Below are 24,475 nucleotides of genomic sequence, written 5' to 3' on the forward strand. Positions count from 1 at the left end.
TTTGTTTTAAGCTCCAGGCGTTTGATTGTCTCTTTTCTATTCTTTTTTAAAAATTTTTACTTGTAAAATCCAAAATGTCAGAAAGACTAAGAGCTTTAGAGCCAGTGGAGCTATATAAATACTGTTTTAGTGAACCAGTGACAGGAACACTGAGGAGGACAGGAATTGATCAGTAGGAAACTCAACGCGTCATCTTCAACCTGGTAAATGGATAGTTATAGGAAACTTTAAAATTAAATACTGTATAAGCCTGGCTAAACAAACACCTATGCCCTACAAGACAAAGAGATATCTGAACCACTTTCAGTGGGCTTCTTACTTTTCCTTGCAGACTCCATAAGTTTTATTTTACTATTAACTTGATAGACAAATATTTTATAAACCTGTTTGTAAATATACAGTTGTTTATTACAATTCAATAATTTACCCTTGAGAATGAATGGAAGTATACTTATTTGTGATGTTTTAAGTGTGATATAAGAGGTCGCTTCTGAGAATAGTAACAGCTTCTGGATTAAGAAAATATCTAAAATGGGACAATGAAATAAAGATGTTTCTTTAAATGAAGCAAGGTAAAATTCTACTCCAGAAATCAAATCTAAGAAATGGTATTACCAAAGAACATTTTAAATATTTGTTCCTTATAGACAGATTTGGTTTCAACAATGCCTATGTACCTCAGGAGGGATCTGATGACATGGGTAACTCTTAACCGCAGATGCCCAATGAACCTCAAAATTCACTTAACTAATCTAGGTGTAAACATACTGAAGGATAGTTTTTATTTTGTCCAATTGTAAGAACTAGCCAAATTATGATGAGTTTACCAATGAGCAACTTTTAACTATTTTCTCCAGTGATATTCTTGTAGATTCATATAAGAACATGATTAATTTAGAGGACAGATCACATCAAGTATAAAAACAAGAATTCTGGCAAGATTATTCCTCAGAGAAAGAGTGGGAGGGAGAGAGAGAGAAAGAGAGAAAAAGAATGAGAAAGAAAGGAGAGAGAGAAGTATAAACAGGTAGCAGGCAAGAAGAGAGGAGGGAGGGAGGTGTTTATTTCAGTTTGATTTCACTCTCTTTCTTATACCTTTTTGTTTTTGGTCATTGTGGGGCACAGAAAAAGAATATAAAGTTTTAGGATCCTTTACAAACATCATAAACCAGTCAAATGCCAGAAAAGGCAACGTGTTAACACAGCAAGTTTCTATTCACAGCACCTTTTATCAAGTGACTTCAAAGCATTTTAAACATTAATAAAATTATTTTTGTTTTTCTTGTCTTTTGGGGAAAACTAGGGCAAAGAAACGTTGCCATTCGGTGAATTACATGTCATAACAAGAGCATTCAATGCGGTGCTACGGACTTGCTTTTCATTTCAGTATGCACAGTTTAGTCTTGGACATAAACTTAACGAAATAAATTCTGGGTTCCAGCAGTTAAAGATTTCTATTAACTATTTCATTTTACCCTTCAAATAAAGCAAGGACATTTTAAATCAAATGCAATGTTTTGTCGATTCATTGGTGTTTGAGATTCATTTGGGCCATGAACGCCCTCAGTGGCATCTAACTGGGAGCTAAAACAAAGTATTCCTGTAGCCCAGAGTCAACAAATGGAAACGAAGCATCTCTATCACACGGTGTAAAGTGAGTATCCAGCAAACGTGAGCGGTGAACCCACAGACGTCAGAAGAAATTGGTTAACAGAGGCAGAACAAATCTTTTTAAAATCTGTTTTCACATTGTACATAATAACGATACAAAAACAAGTGTCTATGTTTTCCTTATTCAGAGTGCTTAAAAACAAAACAAAAACAAAAATTGGCTCTAGATGACTGTGGTAATTAAATACCTAACATGAATGATGAGAATGTAAGATAATTGAGATCGAACACAACCCTCCTATCAATTTACTCTTTTGTATTAAACACCAGAACTGACATTTTTGGGGCCAAAATTTTTAGAAGGACAAAACTTATGGAAGGAGAAGTAAAATTTGAAGGGTGAACACATGTGTGTATGTACATATATATATATGCACACATATATTGGAAAGTATATATGTGTGTGTGTATATATATGTGTATTATATATATGAGTTGGCGATAGCAATTAGTTTTAAATATCTAACAGCTTATTGGCTGCATTTCCAAATCAGAGCAGAATAAAATAGAAAGGGAGAAATAAAATAAATTATACATAACTTACTAATCTGGGAACAGCTGACCATTATTATTATTATTACTATTATTATTATTTTATCATCATCATTATTACAACACTAGCAAAAAGAGGCAGTTCAAATGAAAATACAGTCATCAAAAACAAACAGAAAAACAAACGAAACGAAATCTCTGACATGCAGGATACGATCAGCTCCTCCAAGCAAAACCCGAGAGCAAGTCTTCTGAGAGAGAGAAAACGAAAAGGTGTTTATTTGCCTTATTTATGTGTGAAAAATCAAACTTTAGGGTGGTGTTTTGGGGGTGAAATAGGAAAATGATGACTGGAGTGAAAAACACCATGGTACATCCAAGCAACCGGCTGGAGGATTTACTGCTGAATGTGTAAACACAAATCATGGCAATTGACTTGAAATGATTTTGAATTGATTTGTACAGGTCCTACCACTGCCTTGGCATTTGGCTGGCAAAATTTAAAAAAGAGTCCCACCACTATCAGCTGTGGCTCTCTGCGCGAGCTCTGCAGGCATCACCAGTTAGACTTCGGCAGATTCGCCTCCCAGCAAAGGAAGAGGGGGCAGGCAAGGATCGCCGGGTTCAGCCAGGCTCCGCTTAGTGGGCTGCAGTGACTTTGAATCAAATCTTGGGTGTTTTTTATGGCATGAAATGCACCTGGCCCACGCTTCTGAAATGCAAAAATGCCTCCACCTCATTTCATGGAGAGATGAAAAATACAAAGTCGTCATCAGTTCCTTTTCCTGGTCAGGAAAGGATGAGAAATAAGCTAATTCTGTACTTCTGGGAAATGGCCAAATAGTCAGTGAAAACAATGATTGCTTTGCTCGAAGTATCAACAGGAAAAACAAAAATCACTACGTAGCAAACGTTAGTAGAACCGACTGTCCAGGGAAAAGGGACATCTGGGAGCGGTTTGCTAGTTGCTTCCATGTTATACATGCACACCTCTCTTACACAGGGCCACCTGATCCACCCAATCATCATCATATTAGCAACTGAAAAATAGAATTTCTGAGCCCTATAATTGGTTAAGTTGTCATTTGAAGTGCAAAGTCGAGGTCAAGATTACTTCTAGACCAGTCACTTAGGAGGATGTGGGATTTCATCCCCAGATGTGGGTTTAACTCACAATGGTCCAACTTTATTTCTATTAGTACCATATTCACACACATACATACACACAAAAATCCAAGATCAGAAAATATTTTTTCTCTAAATTTCTTATGTCTCTCTCTCTTTTCACCTGAGAACAGCACCTACAGTTTCCATTACAAAAAAAAAAAAGTCAAATCTCACCAGCTGCTGGTATATCAGGTTTCTCAAGGGATTGTCTAAGATATAACACTGTCCTAACTTAAGAAGGAACAGGAAAAAAGGAAAGGGAAAAACATAGGAACTGGGTCAACACTTCAGTACAAATTTGGCACTTGCTCAAAGATGTAGTGTGGTGTGCAACAGGTAAAGAAAATTCTCTAAAGAAAATAATCGTGTGTTTTGTGATGGACAGCAAGGAAGTTCAAAACAGGCTCTGTTTCCCTCCTCCCCCATGCACAGACTTCCATCTTTAAAGTAAAGACAGGGAGAAAGTGGAGAGAAGTAAAGAGAAATTCATCTTTCTTTTTTTCTGTCAGGTGCATTACAACAACCAAAAACAAACAAAAAAAATTGGGAAAGGAAACAAAAAAAATTGGGAAAGGAAAGAAAAAACAAAAAACAACCCAGAAACCCCCCAAAACAAAACAAAACTTATTTCTTTTTAAAAATTGTAGCACAAAACAACAAAACACATTCACAAGCCACTTGTTGGCACTGTGTACCTGAGTGAGAATTTCTAGAACATTGTAGAACAAACAGCCATAAAGTTTATTAAAAAAAAAAAGTTGACGGGTAAGACTTCAGTGCTTGGATGTAGCAGCTGAATTACTGGCATTGTTTTACCCATAGCTTATTTCAATCTCTTGTTGTCGATATTGTTGTTTGCTTGTTGTTGTTGTCGTTGTCTTTTTCCTTTCCAAGCCTTTTGAGGCTGAGGTCTATTAGTCAGCTGATGTCCCAACTATTTAAGACTAACAGTTAAAGTAACAGTCAGTGTATGAGAAAGTTAATGTGCTTGGCCACTGGTAAGGATGAACCAGCTAGGGCTTCTTGAAGTCCTAAGGTCACAACAATCTTTGACCCTTATCAGTTGGCTTGTCCTGCGATATGGTTTTCACTGTCACTCCCATAATCCACATCCGGGTCATCCTCTTCCTCATCATACTCATCATAAATCTCTCCGTTGATGTCCTCCGCCTGGATCTCCTCTTTGATGTGCGGCTCTTCTCCTTTCACGCCGTAAGTGCTCTGGATAACGGGCATCCCAGGTTCGGGGCTGCTGGACACGCTTGAGTGCTCGGAGGGCAGGTGCGGGGAGGGCATCCCGGCCATGGCGATGGCTCCTGGGTACACGACGCCGGCGGTGGCGATGGGGATCTGTGCTTGTTGCCTGTCAAGGAAGAATTCCCAAGAAGAGGTCACGAGTCAGTGTGTGAATGAGATGCTCCTCTCCCTGAATAATTAGTGTGCCCAGTGGCAGCCAATCCCTAGGTACTGACTGTCACCCAGATGCCTAATGTTTTAAAAAACTGTACCCTACTTTGAGTCTAATACCTTGCTTTTGTATCGTGCCTTATAGAATATGAGGCAGTTTCATGAATTGCCCATTTGGTCCTTAAAATATCCTGTTCTATTACCACTCTATGAAATAAACTGAGGAACACAAAAATCCAACTAAAGAACTGAAGTCCTTAGCTCCATGCTCACTTTGTCTTTGCTATAACATGGAATAAGAGTATTTTCTCTATAAATTAGCCTAAATAGAATTCAACTGTCATGGAAAAAACCTTACAGTATTAGAGCTATCAAAATAGCTTTCCTGCTCAGAACATACCAGAACTGAACTATACCACACTGCCTCCACCTGGTCCCAGAAGCAGTTTCGGCCCCTCCAGGGGTGGGAGGCAAGGCCAGCCCCATGGACGGACAACCTATGCAACTGTGCTCTGGTCCCATACTTAGGGCTGCTGTCCTACTTTGGAAATTACTAATAACTTTTAAATCAGAGACCCCGTCTTCTCAGTTTTGAACTGGGCCCTATAGAATGTGTAGCTGGTCCTGGCAAGAAAGGTTTCTTTTAGTCTGCTACTTCATTTGTTATTTACTTGCTTTGTGTAGGGCTGAGTGAAGAGTCATGCCCTTGGACAGAAACCACAAACCCTTGGACAGAGCACAAAGATCCTTTCAAGGAAACAGAGGGTACAGGGCAAAACTGAAAAGGTTTTTTTTTTTTCTAAGTTATCCCCTGGCCATATTGAGAACAGTAGTTATTATTCTGAGCTCATAGGATGGTACTTTACTTGTGTGTGTTTGGGGAGAGCTCCACAGAAGCGGCGCAGATGCAGGCCGCCCATCATAACACTGTCCACGGCGCTGCCACAGGGGGCTAAGGAAAACATCCTGCAAGCTGTGCTCCTCATTCAGACTGCAACTTCCCGCTCACAACCTTGCTGTGTCCTAAATATAACCCTGTTCTGTGTAATCCACACAGAGTGCACACGAGGCCGCACATGTGCCTTGCTAGCTCAGCAGCCCCTCCGTATTCAGAAGCGAGTGTTTCTCTCTTTTGAAATCACTTTTAGGTTGTATTGTCTTAGCTAAGTTGTACGTGGTAACCTTCACCATGGTGAAACCTTGCAAGTAATGAAACCCACGAGCCAGTGACCCAGGAGTATTTCTGAGTCTCTCATAGCAGCCTTCAAATTTATTTACATGAAGATACATTATTTTCAAACCCAGTGGTAACAAAGCTCGGAGTAGAGGTACAAAGTCCTGGTGGATTCTTAGGGATTGATCTTTCAGGACGATGTTGGAAACAGTTTACCTGGTTTCAGGTTCTTTTTCAAAGGGCTGCCTTGCAACCAGACAGATACAATAGGTTTCCCATCTCACTGTGTGCAAAGGGAGGTTCTCTCCATGAAATAAACGACTGACAGGCCATACCCAACGTTGAAGTATTGCCGCATTTCCTGCCGCCGGTTCCGCATGATTGCCTTGTATTCACCGATGCGCAGCTTTTTGCCGTCCACGAGGCAGGTGCGCTTAGGCCTGGGCTTGTACTTGTAGTCAGGGTACTTCTCCAGGTGCTGCTTGCTGAGACGGGCTTGCTCCTCGTAATATGGCTGCTTCTCTAGGTTTGTCATGGCTTTCCAGCGAGACCCTGTGAAGAAGAAAAGGTTGAGGTTCTGACTGGCACAGGTTCTGAGCATCCTGAAAAGAGACAGGATGGAGCACAAGACATTCTCAAGAAGATGTTGGCCAGAACCCCAAAATACATAAACACGCTTTTGACTAGTGAGCTCTGGCTGGGAAAGCAAGCTCTCAGGAGAACAGAGGTGCTGGTGGCCCTGTGTATGCAAAACGAAGAACCCGTGTATCACAAAATAGGAGCACTGGACAATGTATGATTTATCTGGCTCGAATGAACAATTTTACCAAATTTGTGTATTATAAGCTTCATGGATATATATTTATAAAATACATTCCTGTATCAAATACACCAAATATTCTAACTTTCCCCAGCATGTTTAAGTACGCCTACAGTGATTACAGTTAAGAATTAACTTCATTGAAAATTTAATTAGAGTTATATTACCAGCCATGGGCTCAATAACTACTATGCGGTGTACACAGTAGTAAGAACTTCACATACACTGTCTGGTTCCTACTTTTCATGACAGTCCTTCCTGACAGATGATGTTCTAGCTGTTTTCATAGAACAGAACACTGAGGTTCAAACAGATGAAACAACTTACCCAAGATTGCATAATTGTTAGAATGCAGATGTGGGATTTAAAACCAAGCTTGATAGAATTTAAAGTGTTCCATAATGTATGCTCTTATATACATAGGTCCACCTGCTATGTATATGATCGAGCAGATATCAGAAACACAACAATAAGTATGTATTCATATTTTTCTCTTCACACATGTTCAATAAAATAAAAGTCACTTCTCACTATACAAAGGAGATAAACACGCAGTATCAATAATGATAAACCAAATTGTTTCTCCTTCTTTTCACTGGCAGTTTTGGTGTAGATTCAACTAGGACTGAGAAAAGTCAGTTTTAAACTAAACTAAAAATAATTAATGCTCACTGTCATTGTAAATGTGGCTGGAAGATTTGATTCTGTGAGTATGGCTCTATGTAGTAGTAAGAAAAGTGGTAGCAATAGTGTTCACTTATTAAAGACAGGTTTAAAACTCTTATTGCAGGTGAAGTATATTTATATGCAAACAATTAACTCAGTCTGACCCAAGGTCAAAAAACTGGAACTAGGAAGTCCCTGCAGCTGGGTCTTGAACATGATTTCTTCCCCCATAACTCTTGTTGGAGTTCATCCTCACTGTGAGGTATTAATAGGGTAGAAACAATCCATTCATGGTGCTTAGAGGTGGGGCCTTTGAGAGGTGGTTAGCGTTAGATAAAATTACCAATGGAGCCTTGTCATCGAATACTGATAGCTTAATAAGAAAAGAGAGAAAGAAAACAAAGAAGACAAACACACAGGACCTCCATGTCTCTTGCCAAGTGATGCAGTGCCTCACATTCTGCAAGCAAGAAGAACATCACCAGATGTAGGTCCTTCACCTAAGAGTGGGACTGTGAGCCCAAATAAACCTTTTTCTTATAAACTTATGTTGCCTTGAGTATTTCATTATAGTAATGAAAAATGCACTGATATACCAACCAAATGTGCACTGATACTGCTTTCTTTATCTGACTTTCAGAGTCATCTAAGCAAGATCTCAGAAACTTTAGAAGCATTTTTTTTATCCAAACACAACTCCATACTGCAAATGCAAATAGATCACTGTCAAACAGTTCTTCCTTACCAATGTAAAGAATTCTTCAATATGGAATATTCTACTTAATACAGCATACAGTGAAAGGGGCATTATTTCTTTGTTCAGAATTGTTTTCTATTGGAACAGATGTTGCACAGGTGGGGATATCCATGTAGCAGTTATGAAGATTTATCAACATAGATTTTTTTCCAATCTAGTCAGCTAATATAATTTTATTCCTTTTATAACAGAAGCTGAGGTTATAGTTCAAATAAAATAGTTTCTTTTTCTATTCTCTCTCAAATTTCTTTTAAAAAGCAGTGTCCAAAATTAAGTCAACTGGTCAGGCCATATCATGTGTAAATGCAATCTCAAGCTACTTACATTCCCAATATTTTTCTGTAGAAGTATTTATAAAATATTATGTTGCTTTCTCTATATAAAAAATAAGGTATAATACTAATGAACAAGATCAATTCTTTTCATAGGATTTCTCTTCAGTATGTATATACATATTAATTTTATGAACCTCAGATTGGGTAGTGAAAAACTGAGCTTATCAGAAATAACTTACTGGTAAACAGGAATACATTAAGATATAGATCATGGATAGCTGATTTAAAATAAAATTTTCTAACTATCTTTATTCCAAAACTGAACAAAGAAGTCAGTATGCCCAATTAGAATAAAAGTTGCAGAAGATTCCTCCCTAAGTCTAAATGTTCTATAACCTCTAAACTATTATGTTTCTCTAGGGAAAGGAAATGTTCATGACTTGAAGTAACCTTATGATGTGAGAATTGTTTTTATACTTCCTATTATGTGCATGCTGCTGTAGTAATTGCTGAATATGCAAAGATGAACAAGAGAGTTATGTTTCTTGTCTGTTTGGACTTTATACTCAATGAAGAAAAATGCATATTGTTATGCATATTGTTATGCAAATAATATTATGCATATTGTTCCAAATTTTATTATTATCATTATTATTGTTATTGTTGTTGTTATATTTGCAGTCCTGGAGACTGAGCACAGGTCTTGTGCACTAAGCTACATTCCCAGCCCTTTTTTATTCTTTATTTTGAAACAGGGTCTCACTAAGTGGCTAAGTTCCTTAGGATGGATTTGAAATTGAAACTCTTCTGCCTCAGTTTCTCTGAGTGCTGGGACTACAGGTGTGTGCTACCATGCCTGGCACAAATTTTATTATTGTAATAATAGCTGTTGTGAAGTACATGAAAGTAAGAGAACATAAGGTAAGAAGAAATGACTTCTATAAAGAACAGAAAGGCAAGAGGACCCTAGGAGGAAGAACACAATGGCCAAGGCCTTCTGGCAGAAGTATGAACTTAAAGCTGGTCTGACAAAAATACAGAGTAAAAGAGACAGTACATAAAAAAATGGCATAAATGGAAGAGATGTAAATTCTTAGGCAAGTGGGGTTCAAAATCTGGCATGAAATGAGATTATGAAATATTTTAATTATTGGTACACAGTTTCTCTGGAAGTATTATTGAATCCTAAAGTATATTTAAAACTAAGGCATGTCTATATCTGTTTACATGAGAAGCCACTTTGAAGATATCAATATGTAATACAACCACCATTGTTAATTCCCTACCACTTTGTTTGTAACTCCGTATTGTCTGTACTGTTCTTTTGGTATTCTGTAAAATGTTGTCTGTCTGTTAATGTTTTCCTCCTTTTATTTTTAAAATTAAAAAAGATAAAAATAAAACTAAGGCCATATATGAATTGCATCTTTTTCAAAAAATTGAGAATTAAGATAGCTTCAGAACTAACAGGGCAAGCAAGATGCTTGACATACCACTGTATGCCCATGTAGAATAGGGTTTCAGTTTGGTGGCAAATTCAGTTTTCCTGTTTTAATAATTATTCTGAATTGTGTATGGTGAAGTTTTAATGGCTTTGTGGCTACAACAGCTATTGAGAACCGCTTGGATGTAAATTCCTGAAAGACACTAGATGAGAATGTTGGGAACGCATTTTAGGTATCTAAAAAAAAAAAAAAAAAAAAAAAAAAAAATTGACTGGTTGATTTGGGTGTGGTTGCCTGCTTCACCTGGACTTGTTTGCAGGAAGTGTGTGCCCTGATGTTCTCAAAAGGTGAGTCTTTCATAATGAAACACAGAGAATGAGAACTGAGTATGCGTCCTGATGACAAAGTAGTAAATTTCAATGAAAACTATTCAATACTCAAAATAAGAAAAAAATAAAAGCCTTAAAATTGTTCTCTTCCTTTCTAAATCTGGCAGTACAAAGTGGAGAGTGTGAGCTGAGGAACACTGTCATCTCTATGGGGTATGTAATGAATTTGCACATTTTACTCCAACTACTGTATATCTAATCAGAAAAAGATGTCCCCCATTCCCTGATCTAGCGCCAAACAGTAAAAGGTGATTCCTTATGTTAACAATTTCAGCAGAATGGCTTATTAAAACCAGATTTTAGGGTATTATAAAATGCTTAGAAGCCCTTTAAAATGTCAACTAGGATCCCCAGAGACTACATAAAATGTCAACCCAGCTCAAGCGCCTGTTTTAAGCAGAATGAATTAGCAGCATGCTGTCGGAGGCTGTTATCCAAAACAATCAGGAAAGAGGAAAACATCAAGCTTCCTTTGTACTTTCATATGAAATAGGCCATTCAGAATAATCTTGTGGATATTTGAAGATCACTTATTGATTTAAAACTATGACAAATATTGAGGTCCAAAATACTTCAGGGTTTCATTCTTGACCAAATATAAGGGTGCTACCTTTAAATAATATAATTTTATCTGGAAGATGGGTAGTACTATCTTTCACATACCCTGGGATGATATAATCATCTAGTCATACTATTCGCTCTTTAGATCAGAAGGGAATTGTCTTAGGCATCTCTTTTTCACAAGCAATTTTGCTACAGTTTTAAAGTATCACTTCGCATCATCAAAACTGACATTTCTCTTAAAATAAAGTTTTCATCTATAATCATTGCTTTTTCAGTATGCAGACATATGAATTGAGTGATACAAAGACAAATTAAACAGTGCTAGTATTTAGCTGGTTTTCTTTTGACATTTTTAGATTTCTAATTTCAGAATAATTGATAAAATATGAAATATGCTTACATGAAATACTTCACACATTTCTAGAGTTTTCCAGATGAAAAGGTGTGCTTCATTTCAAACATGGTGAATTTTATGTGGGAAAAACAATGAAAGTCATAAATGGGAAAATGGAGCAAAGATTGGTGGAGATGCATAAAATACGCATTTCTCCTCAGTTTCAGTTTTTGGTTTTCCATAGATATATGTTTTAAAATATAGATGTTTACATTTTGAGGTTTCATATATTCATGTCTTTTGATATGATGTTCATCTACCAATCTCAAAATCACTTCAGATAAAAATATTGAGACATGCTTTTAGATGGCTAATGGCTTTGTTTGATCACATAATTACAAATATACACTGTGGACTGGGTAGTATCAGTTATCTCTGTTCATAAAACATGATCACAGAACACACGAATAGACTTAGTAATTATTTTACATGAGCAGTTGTTTTTTTTTTTTTGGGGGGGGGAGGGGTTTCTCCGGTAACGGGAACCGAACTCACGACCTTGCGCTTGCCAGGCAGGCGCTTTTTGCCTCTGAGCTAAATCCCCAGCCCCCACATGAGCAGTTTTTTAACAAAAAGAATCAAAAGGGAAGGCTGGGGATTTAGCTCAGCAGCACAGCACCTGCCTGGCAAGTGCATGGTCATGAGTTCAATTCCTGGTACTGGAAGAAAAACAAAAACAAAAAATCAAGAATCAAAAGGGATGCTATCTTCATAAACTACATGTAATCCCAAGTGTGTTATGGATTTTAATAAAACTTTAATTCATAACTTAGACATATTTTGTTTATTTGTTCGATCCAAAATCTGCTGTTAGAGATGGGTTTTCTATTCTATTTTTATTTCTTAGTTTTTGATGTTAGAGAATGAATAATCAAAATTTGCCTAGGTGTTCAGTACCCAGCCACCAGGCTATCTGAAGACAAAAGTAGTGGTAAAGATGATGATAAGGATGATACAGTGTTGACGATGTCAACGGATAGGCCAGATGCAAAGAAATGTTCCTTTGTTTCTTTGTTTTTCCCCTTGGGAGTTAAATTTGGCTCTAAGAATTTTCCTTATAATATGAACCCTTTCTTCTCACCCATCCTTTCTGCGTGCTTCAGTATCTGTGGATAGAGTGAATATATGCTTTGTTTTTTAGTAACCTGAAAGCTTTAATAATATTGAAAATTACTGAAAGTTACACAGTATTACTAAAGTACCTTTAGTGCCTATGGGTATGAAAATATGAATTACAGCATGAGCATTCATTCTTACTATGTTCTGAGATTAAACTGACTTTCAATTATAACACGCAAATATCATCTCCAACTCAGCTCCCTCTCCGTAACAAACTCCAAACAATTCAAAGTCACATGCCTTATCCCTGCGTTACAAGGTGACGAAAGGGGAAGGAGCCTTGAGATGAACAATAACGTGCCTACAGATCACAAAGGGAACAGGTGAAAATGGCCAATACCAGCCTCTACTCTCTCAGGTGAAAGTACCTTGTTTCACAGTCACAGTTAAGATATTTCTGGATATTTAAAAAAGAGAAAATATGACAGTAATTAGCATGAAGACACAGAGTTAAGTTAGCTACAAAACATGGGGACTTTTTTTGATGAACAGAGACTACTCCATCATTACCAGAAACCCTGGAGGACGGTGCTTATGTTTTAGAGAAGCAGATGGCACGAGCTGCCTGGTTTCCAAATCTAGTATCTTTCCACACCTGCCAAAACCAGAACTGTACGTTTATCCATACATCACTTAATTCTTCAAGCTTTCTTACCCAGTATCTTGCTGATGTTGGAGTTGTGCATGTCAGGAAAGGCTTGAAGGATTTTCCTCCGTTCATCTTTAGCCCATACCATGAAAGCGTTCATTGGACGTTTTATGTGGGGTTCATTGCTACCACGCCCCCTGGATTCCCTATAAATTCTTGACTCTGAAACTCCAGCACTTCCTAAAAACAGGAATATCACTCATGTCAGTGTTAAAACTTTGGGCAACTCTCTGTCTTGCATTACTGTTTCTTGGTCTATTAAAATATCTAAAAACAAAAAAAGTACTTCTGATCATGGCATTTCTAGTTCTGAAGACAGATGCTTGTTTATGAAGTTTTTATGATAAGCCTTGTAGTGGCAAATGTTCTATTTGTATTTTTAATCTACTTCTAATTTATCTTCCCCTTCTTTCAGTGGACTGTGGACTGATTCACTATTCACATTTAAGAGCTCACAGAAGGTGGAATATATGATTTTGGATGTAATTTGGAAAGACAATAGATTGGATCAATAAGCATGCCAGTGCTGTAGAAATATTAAAAATTGAGAAGAGGCTGACAAAGCCATGAAACAGTGATCTGTGCAGCAGATGGATTGCTGAAGGTGAGGATGTCTTCGTTTCTTAAAGACTATCAGAACATAAAAGACTCATACCTTTTCTTCTCCCTGGGGTTACACAAATAAACAGGCTGGATAGAATTTTGAGGTCAAAATACAACATAGGTATTTTCCTCTAACATGCTTGGCTTTTCTTTGAAATTACATGCTAATATATACATGAAATATGCTGATGTAACAATGATAGTCTGCCCCCGAAAAAGATATTTAAAAATTGCAGGGGAAAGAACAAACTAAATATAATATTACCATAGTTTCTTAGGAAGTCTACAGCCACATGGATCAGATGGAAAATATATTTCTCTGAATTTTCTCTTAACGTCTAAAGTTTTCCAGAGGCCCACTGTTACAGTTCAATCAGAATAAAAATAATAAAACTAATTTCATAAATCACAGTGAAACCTGTAGAAGCTGCACTCTCTTCTGAGAGCCTCATGTGACTTCTTAGGATGGCTCTGCCAGAGCAGACAGCTTCTAAGATATTTGAGTTTAGGCAATGAAAATAAGGAGAACCTGGAGAAATATGGTATTTTGACACTAAGTTTTCATTATAAAAGTAAATGGAGTAAAATTTAAACTATTCTGGGGATTTCTAGAACTTGTGTTATCAATATAAGCACTGCTCTGCTTTTCTGCATTTGTGTTCATTCTTTTCTTAAATTGAAAGAACAGAATCAACCAAAATTACTGACTTGAAGCCTTCTACAGCAGCAAATAAAAAACAGCATCGCTGTTGGTAGAATGTCTTATTATTTCTCCTTCTTACCATACTCTTGGGAAGAGTGGAAAATATTTCACGTACAAGCATGGCTGAATTTAACAAATAACATCAAGAAAACTGATATTTTAATGCTGATTACCATAGGCTTATTTTATCATGCTAATAAAACTTAAAATTTATGAAATGTGTTACTACCAGTAATTGTCTTTTTATTGACAAAAATGAGTGCTTATGTATGGTAACATCTCTCTAAAATGGCTCTGTAACTAGCAAATGATCCCTGGCACATCTGCTTTTCCTTGTTCCCACACCTTACAGCAGCATAAGCAATAAAAGAACAGTATGTGACTTCATCAAACCTAAACAAGCATTCTGCATATCAGCTACACAGGTTTATCCTAGCTGGTGAAACAGCAAATAAAACGAAATATTCAGGTACATTAGATGAATGAAACCAGATTTTTCTTGGCTACCCAACTGAATAAAGTTCAGTTTTGACAGAATTATGAGGTTAAATGTTCAAACGTGGCTAGTTCCTGGCTGATGCAGACCTTGACAACTTAAGTAGAATTGTCCTGAGGTACAGACTAGATAGCTATGTATGAGGTGTGATCAAAACATACGGTGAATACCTAGATTGAAAGAAAATTGTTACAGCAAAAGACACATTACCATTCATCTCCCTCAAGATATTCCCCCTCGCTTCGAACACACTTATCCCATCGTGCTTGCAGCTTCCTGAAGCTGTTCTGGAAGTCCTCTTTTATGAATGTTTCAGCTGTGCTGTTGTGGCTGCCTTGCTGTTCTGAACCGACTGAAAACGCTTGCCTTTTATGGTCATTTTTACTTGGCAGAAGAGCTGGAAGTCACACAGGACCAGATCCACTGAACATGGTGCACGAGAACACAAAGCAGTGTTTTTATGAGCCTGCCTTTCTGCTGGCTAGTACTTGGCTGCAGCATTTACTGAATTCTTGATCACACCTCAGAAAGATACTCAAAAGGAGACTTCGAAAACTGCTTTAGAAAGTGGTAAGAACAATGGGATAAGTGCGCTTAAAGCCAGGGAGAGTATCTCAAGGGGGGTTACTGGCAATGTGTCCTTTACTGTAATACATTTCTAAAAAAACTTTTAACATTCACCATGTATTTTGATCACACTGCATATGTTACACGATTGTCAAGGACCCTCTCCTCTCTCTATGTTACAGTATGTTTCTCACTGGTTTGGCTTGATGCAGCCTTTTCCATATGCAAGGGACTTGCTCTGTAATAGTAGCGAAGTTGAGGCTCTGACACCAAAGGAACTCTTAAAATGCAGGTGTGTGATCTGACTGACACCAAAGAGAGCTTCCTAGGGGAGGCGCTATCTAACAACACTTTATTCTGGTTCCCTCTTTTCAATGCTACTAAAATTAGTGTCTGTTTAGTTAGCTGTCACCTTTGTCTGGATATTCAAAGCAGATCACACAAACTTTAGGTATAAGGGGAGCAGAATGTTGTGCAGCTGGAGCTCTCCATAGGTTAGAGAGAGAAGGTAAAGTGTCTGTGGTAGACAGGACAGAAGGGAAGTGTTCCAAAATGCAAGAAGCTATCCAGAAAAAGTCCTCTGGACCATATATTCTAATCATGAATTGAACTGAAACTGAAAAGTGAGCAGATAGATAGGAGTTTCTGAAAAGTTAAAGGTACAAGGAATAGGCACATGAGAGATGGTGATTAAGGAGAACTGCTTTAGAATCATGCCACCTTGAATCAAAATCCTGCTTCTTGCACCTAGAGCCCTGTGACCTTGGAAAATATGATTCCAAACTCTGAGGGTCAGTCTCTTCACCTGCTGGTGAAGAGTGCAGTAGTCAACTGCAGGGATTACTGCCTGCAGTTTGTGGCAGGGATTAAAAGAGAAGATTTATTAAGCGAGAACTCAGTGGAGCGCTTGGCCCATGGGACTGCTCAGTGTATGTGAGCTCTTTTTGTAATGCCCAGGTGTGACATGGCTGTCTTGCCTATTTTTTTAAACAGTTTTTATTGACCTAAACACATACTCTTGCACTTTATTTGAATAGACACAAATAACTTTCACAAACCATCGGAATCTCCACTCATGTTGAAGTCCATCATTGCATGGCTAAATTTTCCTTCTTCATTCTGTTTAACCGCCAGTTGCTGAGTCAGACTTTCCAGTGTTGTTTTCTCCTTAAATAAAGAAATTTGAGTTGAGAGCTAAATTTTGAGATTATCATTATTCAAAGATAGTTCTTTCTTGAGGCCATATACAATCCATTAGCTTACAGAAGGGATAGGACATTGATTTACTCACCTTTGCATGTTCATCACATTCTACTGAGCCGACTAAAGGAAATGAACAGCAGGGTTTTTGAGGGAACTTTGATTCTTATAACACCCCCCCCCATAAAGACTTGGCGTTTGAGTTCTGTATGCCTGAGGGAGATGTGCCGGGATCCTTAGAGACAAACTTCCCGATTCACAAAATGTGCACTGAAATTTCACAGAAGCAACCTGTTCTACATTTGGAATGCCGACTTTATTTTTAGCCAGAGAGTAGAAGTGTAGGAGTGGCATGGGTCCCAGAGCAAGTCTTCCAACAGTCAGGTGACCAAATGATAGAAACAGAATTCACAGTAGTGCCCTCTGGTTGCCATCTCCCTAAATGCCATCTGCACTTCTCATGCAAGGGTAATGAAGACATTTAAATATTCATTGCTAATTGCTTGTCAAGTCTCTGTACATCCAGCGTGAGTGCCTGCTACTTGGACCACAATTTGATTTGGATTGCTAAGCCAAAATATTGAGTTGGCGAATTATTTGAGATACAAATATACAAAATTAGATCTGCAAAGACATCAAGTCATTTAGAAGCATGCAGTGCATGATTTGCATTCATGGAGAACATGGCTTACAAACTGAATTAGGTTCAAGGAAAATATAATGCCTCATCTAAACCACATAAGATATTAAATTGTTTCTGAATTAAGAAAGTGGGGGATCTGAAGAACAGGAAAAAGCATCTAATGAAAAGTTGACAACTTTCTCTCAAACTTTCCGGCATTGCTCTGAGGATGATGTGGGTCCAAAGCAGCTTTACGAAAAACATCTATTGGATCTCATAACATTTGCTCAACTTTCTTTGTAATTGCTTGCCACATTTTCTGAGGAACACAGTTATGAATTGCACTAATGAACAAATACTGCAGAACTGTTACCGAAACAATAAAATGTTCACAGGAAATAATCAACTATTGTACTGCAGGTAAAAAGCCCAACTAATGTTCTCACCAATAACCGACAAAATATTGAAGTGATTAACATAGTATGTGCTTTATCTCTACAAAATCTGACAATGCTACAATTTTACCGACTAGATTGAAAATTCTCTTAAGTCTGTGGCCTTGGAACTCCTGCACTCTATTCATCAGTGTCTGTACATGATTTCATGGAAAACTTTTTAAAAATTTTAATCAGTTTACAGTACAGTAGGGAAATAAAACAGAAAATGGTTTATATTACCTTCAGATTTATAGAATTATGAAGTATTAAATTTGAAACAAGTTATACATTTAAAAATTGTAGAATCTGACCCAATTTGTTTTGGGTGTGAAAGTGATCTTTTTAGCTGCTTGATGTGCTCTGTATTTCTTTTGCTGAGAAAGTCTGCTGTATTCTTCAGCAGAGCTCAGGATCTCCAAGAATACTAGCTTAACAGGCTCTTACAGTAAATGCAGTTGTTAAAAGAAAAGTTGTGTTAAAAAGACACATTCCATCAACATGATCTGATAGTTCCCAGGTCCATGAAGATTTTACTGTACTTTCTTTGGGGAATGCACAGGGGATGGATCACCTATCAGGTTTTGGTTTAATGGTGTATAGGGAAATAATACCACATATTTTCTAAGCAAGTTCCATTCTGAATCAAAGTTTTTAAAGAACAAATAGCAAAATGAAGAAAATGAAGGCAATCAGAGTAGAAAAGGAATGAGCAGTTAAGTATTTTCTTTCTTTCTTTTTTTTTTTGGTCTTTTTGAGACAGGGTTTCTATGCAGTTCAGGCTGGCCTTGAGCTCACTTTGTACCCCAGACTGGTCTCAAACTCGCAGGGATCCTCCTGCCTCAGCCTCCCGAGTTCTGGTTGGGATTACAGGCGTGTGCCACCATGCCCAGCAAGTATTTTCTAAGGATATGAGTTCAGCTTTATTGATATTATATTGTCTTATCAAGGGGCTAAAATTAGCAAATGGACAGCAGGGAAGCTGCAGTGAGTTTTTACCATAAGTAACCTCTGAATATCCACCTTCAAAGCAGGTAGTATAGTGAATAATTAGCCACTCCAGAGTGGACCTTATCATTCCTCTTAAGAGGATGTTAAAGGAGACAGTAGAAATCAACATGGTCAGTGATTTTTTTGTATGTGACTCTTTCTATAATGATTCTCAGATATGTGAACAAGAAAAAGGAGAGAAAATTGGAGGAACTGGAGAATGTGTAGTGTTCTTTTAATTGAAACACATGGGATATAAATTCAAACAGTACCAATACTACATGTTAGGAAAACTAGTAGTGGACAACAAACTTAGAAGACACAGAGAAGCAATGTAAGCAGGAAGTGATAATAATCACCCAAGTAGGAAGCAATGCCATATAATTTCATGTGAAATTTCCTTTTAATCTCAGCTTCCACCAAACCCCCATCATCTCCTCCCCAGAAGAGTCTACCAGTTACAATTATCTCTAAAACTCAGTTCTTTGGCATAAGTATTTCCTTGTCCTATAAGCTCTTTGCATATTTAAAATAGTCACTGAAAATGGGAATATTTTGATTCTCAAAGTACATATAATGAAGTTTTTCCAAAACAGAGGCATCTGAAAGAAAACAAAAGCAGTAGATATCAAGTAAGAAAAAAGTGGGACGATGTTGAAAATAGACCACATCAAAGCAACTGAGTTTGAGGACATAAATGAACGTTGATGGGCACAAGTGACAATTTTTACCAACTTCATAATCATGACTCCAAATGGCTCTGTCACATTGTCAAGAATTTGCACAGAAAAAAAAAAAAAATAGCACATGCCTCCATTTTAAGACCAATATTCTAAGCTACAAATCCAGTGTAACACTTAGACTTCACTGCATTTTCATCACTGTTCAAATGTTCATCAGAAACTGACAAGATTCACTGGTCTTTTCATTCCTACCTTATGGGAAAAAGTACGAGAAACAAATACATTTAAAGAAACACTTCTGAAAAATAAGAAAAGAAAAGAAAAAAACACTTCTGAAGTACTCTGAGTAACTGCAGAGCACAGAGTACAAAGAGATTAATTACCACAAAGTAATCAAAATGAATGTCCAGGGGACTTATAAATAAAGACCAAACAGAAGCACCCATATGTTTTTTTCCTTGAATAAAAAACAATTGGATAGCAACCAGATTTCTATTGAAAAGATGAGTCTGACCTAGCTAACCAAATCTTATACAGTTCTGTAGTTTTGCTAAAAATCACAGTTAAATATTAGGATAAACCTATTATTTTTTGAAAAAAATATTCTGATCTTATGTTGACTGAATGAAAAGCAAAGTGAATTGCATCTCATCTATAGAAGAAAAGAAAGTTGTAGACCATATAGCTTCTTTGGCTCCACTGAATAATTCGAAGGCTCAACATCCAAAGATCTATTATTAATGTATGAATATTCACTTGGGGAATTTGGCAGCTGGTCTTTGGCTTTGAGGCTAACCCAGTGCCTTGCACAGTGAAGAAGAGCATGGGTATTGTTTGTATGTAACACCAGTCTGTGGTGGAAATCAACAAGGAGAACTAAAAGGAAAAATCCAAAGAGATGTGGGTAATTTGTTGATTTCAAGTGGTCAGTATGGACCTCTACTAAGTCAAAAACTATTATCAATGGCAAAGTCTACCGGGATTAATAGGAAAAGGACATATTTGAAGTTCCAACAGCACATTTTAAATAAACTCTGCCTTATATATTAGCAATATCACTTTACACAAATCAATTAACCTCTCTGAGTCCCCGAATCCTCAGTTGTAAAATGGGTTAAAATATGTGATAGAGTCCCATTAGTTTGCAAACATTTAAGGAAGATATGCTTTTCAAACTACAGAACAATTACATGGGGAAAATTGAAAAGATAAAGATCCTTCCTAACATGTAGGAATTACAGGAATAGTTGAGTTTCCTATTCTCTATGGTTAGGTTAGTAGACAAATATGAATTGAAAAAGAGAATTTTAGTAACTTTAAAAATTGTAGTGATTTTCTCCTCTTTTCTACCATCTGCAATTTTTAAAAAATATTTACTTTTCTTTTTCAGGCTCAGGCATGATAAGATGCAGTCCTATAAGTCTGTTATATATTCCAAATGAGAATTCTCCCAATTCTGTTCCTTCAATTTATACAAAAAAGCAACTAAAATTCACCATGCTTGTAAAGGCTGCAGTGGACATCCTGTGTTGACATTTCATAGGGCAGTCAAAACAAAAGAATACGCGCACTGTACTTTGGGAGAAGTAGGTATGTCCTTAGTTACCTAATCCTAAATTAAACAGTGCGTGGATAGAGGGCTCTTCTGTTGCTTCCTGCAATTGCAATTTGTGTAAGTGATGAGTTTTGCTCACCACCAGGCACACATACACACAGAGAGACGGGCTGTAGATCAGCTATTGTAATGGACATCTCTGAAATGAAGCCCCCAGAGCTATAAAACTCATAAAAAGCACATGCATGAAATGACAGAATAAAGTGTGACTGTCAAATGTTGACTCAGTAACAGTTAAACCGCTTCCGGCTGCACTTTTTTTATGGTCTCCTACTATACTAATGATATGGGTAAGAAGGAAGAAACAAAAAAGGTTTTTAACACTGGAATTATGCGACCCTCACAGGCCACCAAAGAAGAAGAAAGATTACTTATAATGTCATAATTATTTATCAGCTGAGATTTTTATTAGGTTAAGAAAAATATAAAGACACAATGCACATGCCTATCCCCATAACCTCATGATTTTTCCCTTGCTTACTGATACCTCTGTATTTTAAAAAATAATTATCCACCCATATACTCTGATAGAACAAATGGGTGAAAAGGCTTTCTTGCATATTATGAATATCTATGAACATATCCAGACATCTACACACATAAACATACACTCACATACAGAAACACACACTTTCCCCCCAACACAACAAAAATACAAGTAAAGCCAAAAATCATGACTTTACTCTAGTCAAGTGTGAATTTATCCATAAGAATATCAATAGACATTCTGATGTTCTGGACACTGGAATTCTGGGATTTGGTGCCCTTGAGAAATGCTTTTCCATTCATTTTTCCCATCAAAGAATCACAAGGCTACATCACAGTTAAGGGACTGGAAAGATCTATACACACCGTCAGTCTGGTCATCTGCAAAATTAGCTGTACCTAAGTCTGATTTTTCTCCCATCTAAATTCAGAGATTTCCCCTATGAATTAAACACACATTTTTGTTCCACAACCTAATATCCTTTTACGAAATTTGGTAGCTAGCTTCACGTGAAGTGTGATTGTAGTTAAACTTCTTAGTAGCGGAGTATACCAGGCAATCTGATCACAGTGAAATGTATTAGCAGATCAAGTTTTCTTAAAAAATACTATGAACTTGAAGATGGATAGGATAATTTAGATAAAAACACAGTTTCTGTGAGTTCAGTAATCTTACTCCAAGTGAATAACTGCATAAGATGATAAAATGACTTATAAATAAATTGATAAGCTCCTAATAAACATTTAAAATAACTGATTGTAAGGGGGGAAAAATATTCAAAAGTTCGTGCAGATGACTACTTCTGATTCTCATAAAGAGATATATTTAAGGAACAATGACCATAATAGTTAATGTATATTCCAGAAAGGACTGCTAGAAAGATTAGTTAAGAGCACGTGGTAGAAAATATAGTGACAAGATGCCAGAAAGTTTCACAAAAAAAAATGTTATAATGGAACTGATTTATTTTTCTATAGAAATTGGAATGCAGACTAATCTATCTTAGTGACAATACTTGCTTGCATTTAATTCAGGTTGGATGAACCTGTCAGAATCCTGAGAAAGTGCTTTGCAGTGGGAAGAGGAAATCAACAATATTTGGCTTAAATATCTTGAGAACCTTCATATTTAAAAAGAACTAAGACTTGTTGTGTAAGGAATAGAAAGAGAATATGGCTATACATAGTCAACAGACAAGATATTAATCAAAGGGTATAAATTATCAAGCAATATATAATGAAGATTGAAGGAAGAGTTATCTAATCATCAAGCAGTCTATCCATTGAATGTGGTGCCTCAGGATATAAGAAATTTCATCCGTCTGGAGGTTTTCAGGTATTGGCCCTAAGACTACCCTGTTGAAGCAATTCAAAGTCAGGTGACTTGGATGAAGACATGTTTTGTCTATTTCAAAACTCTATCATTTCATGACCTACTTGACTGAACTTCCTATAACTGTGTTAAAACATTTTGACCAGTACACAGAACTGGATATTTATCTGACCGTGATCATTTCCTCAAAAGTTGCTCATACATTTTGCTCCTTAGAGCTCGTCAGTACTCCATTTATAGTTGAGATCTTCATAATCATTTTCTTAAACAGTATTTCAAATTATGAAAAAATATACTTATCCAGATCATTTTGTAAAGAGACTGTGTAATAAGAATCAGGCTATGGATGCAAATGCTTTGTAAAAGACACAGGCATTTGTCCACACTCCAAATTACCTATTTAGTCTTTGAAGCAAGGGATCCCTCACTACCATGTGGAAAGGAGGAAATTACTATGGCCTAGGTCTGTAACATAGAAGACAGAGTAGAAGACAATCGGGGGCTGGGGATTTAGCTCAGTGGCACAGCGCCTGCCTGGCAAGTGCAACGTCGTGAGCTCGATCCCCGGTACCGGAAAAAAAAAAAAGAAGTAGAAGACAGTCAAAGGAATGCGTAGAAAGCAATTCACAAACAAGATTTAACACATTCCCTGTCACAGTAAAATATTGGTCATTGCTCATTCATTAAAACAGCAGTTATGGTGCTGCATGTGGAAGACGGGAGGCAGAAGAGGAAAAGCTAAGACCTGGTATTTCCAATGTCTGTGTAGGTGGTTAACATTCTAACGACTTCTAGAAAAACCTTTGCTGTTCTTTCACACCAGGACAGACGTACACGCTTTGTATACTGAGTCAACTTAGAAGGTTAATGTGAGGAAAAATAGGAGACCAACAAAGAAAAATAATAGCATTCATAATCTACATGGGATGACCAATAGGTATTTGTGGGGGTCAAATGTAACCACAAAACTATCATGCTGTCATGATGATTGTCCTATAAATGATGTGTAATTCAGTTACTGAGCTCCACAAATGCATAAGCTTTAATTTTTCCTTTGCATGGATTAGAAGCTATAAAGTTCCGTATTCTTACAAATGTAGCCATGGTACCTGGTACTTACTTTAGTTAAATAAGTTGGATGGAACTATTTTGAAGACTCATGGCTTGATTCAGAAATGCTTGGTCTGACAGATAGAAATGAGCTTATAACACGCCTGTAATTCACTTTTCAATTATACATGGTAGTTTTACATAAAGAGAGACAAAAGGATAGATTAGGAGAGATATTTAAAATCTCATTTTAATGAACAGCCAAAAGTTCCTCTCATGGTTTATCAGCACTGCTGAGAGAGGCACAGTGTATTGGGAAGCAAAGGCTGGGAATACCATTTTTGTTTTCCTTTTCATTCCCTGGTGAAGTGCTTGGGAGATGGTGAGGAAGGGATCTGTGACGGGAACAGTACCAGGAAAAATAAAGTGTTGGAAGAAAGACGTAAAAATTGTCGAGATAGTAATTGCCTAAGTGAGATTTTTGATGAAGTATCAAGAATGTGCTCGAGTACACGCATGCCTAACCCTAGGGCACAACCTAGTCAAACAAGCGCTGGGCTGTCTCTTGAAGCCCTCCTCCCTTACAAGGGGTCCTTTTTGATTTGAAGCAGGTACCATTGCTGAGGCTACATTTCTAAGAATGCTGACAAATTTATAGCTATTTCTTCCAAGCAAAAGAAAATGGTCTCTTAGAAAAGAGATTT

General features: G+C 37.1%; 1 protein-coding gene across 10 annotated transcripts in view; it reads right to left on the minus strand.

Annotated features, from left to right (window-relative positions):
- Positions 1 to 4,047: 4,047 nt before the first annotated feature.
- Sox5 (SRY (sex determining region Y)-box 5) overlaps positions 4,048 to 24,475 on the minus strand; it is an 844,441-nt gene continuing 824,013 nt past the window's right edge. For all 10 annotated transcript variants that reach the window (XM_005379086.1, XM_005379084.2, XM_013511607.1 and 7 more), the window contains 4 exons: positions 16,417 to 16,525; positions 12,996 to 13,169; positions 6,247 to 6,463; positions 4,048 to 4,693 (listed from right to left, as the gene is read on the minus strand). In XM_005379086.1, coding sequence (XP_005379143.1) covers positions 4,390 to 4,693; positions 6,247 to 6,463; positions 12,996 to 13,169; positions 16,417 to 16,525 — 804 coding nt within the window. In that variant the 3' untranslated portion in view covers positions 4,048 to 4,389. The remainder of the gene's footprint in view (positions 4,694 to 6,246; positions 6,464 to 12,995; positions 13,170 to 16,416; positions 16,526 to 24,475) is intronic.

Source organism: Chinchilla lanigera, unplaced genomic scaffold, assembly GCF_000276665.1.
Source record: "Chinchilla lanigera isolate Chin_1 unplaced genomic scaffold, ChiLan1.0 scaffold00012, whole genome shotgun sequence".
NCBI classification, from domain to species: Eukaryota; Metazoa; Chordata; class Mammalia; order Rodentia; family Chinchillidae; genus Chinchilla; species Chinchilla lanigera.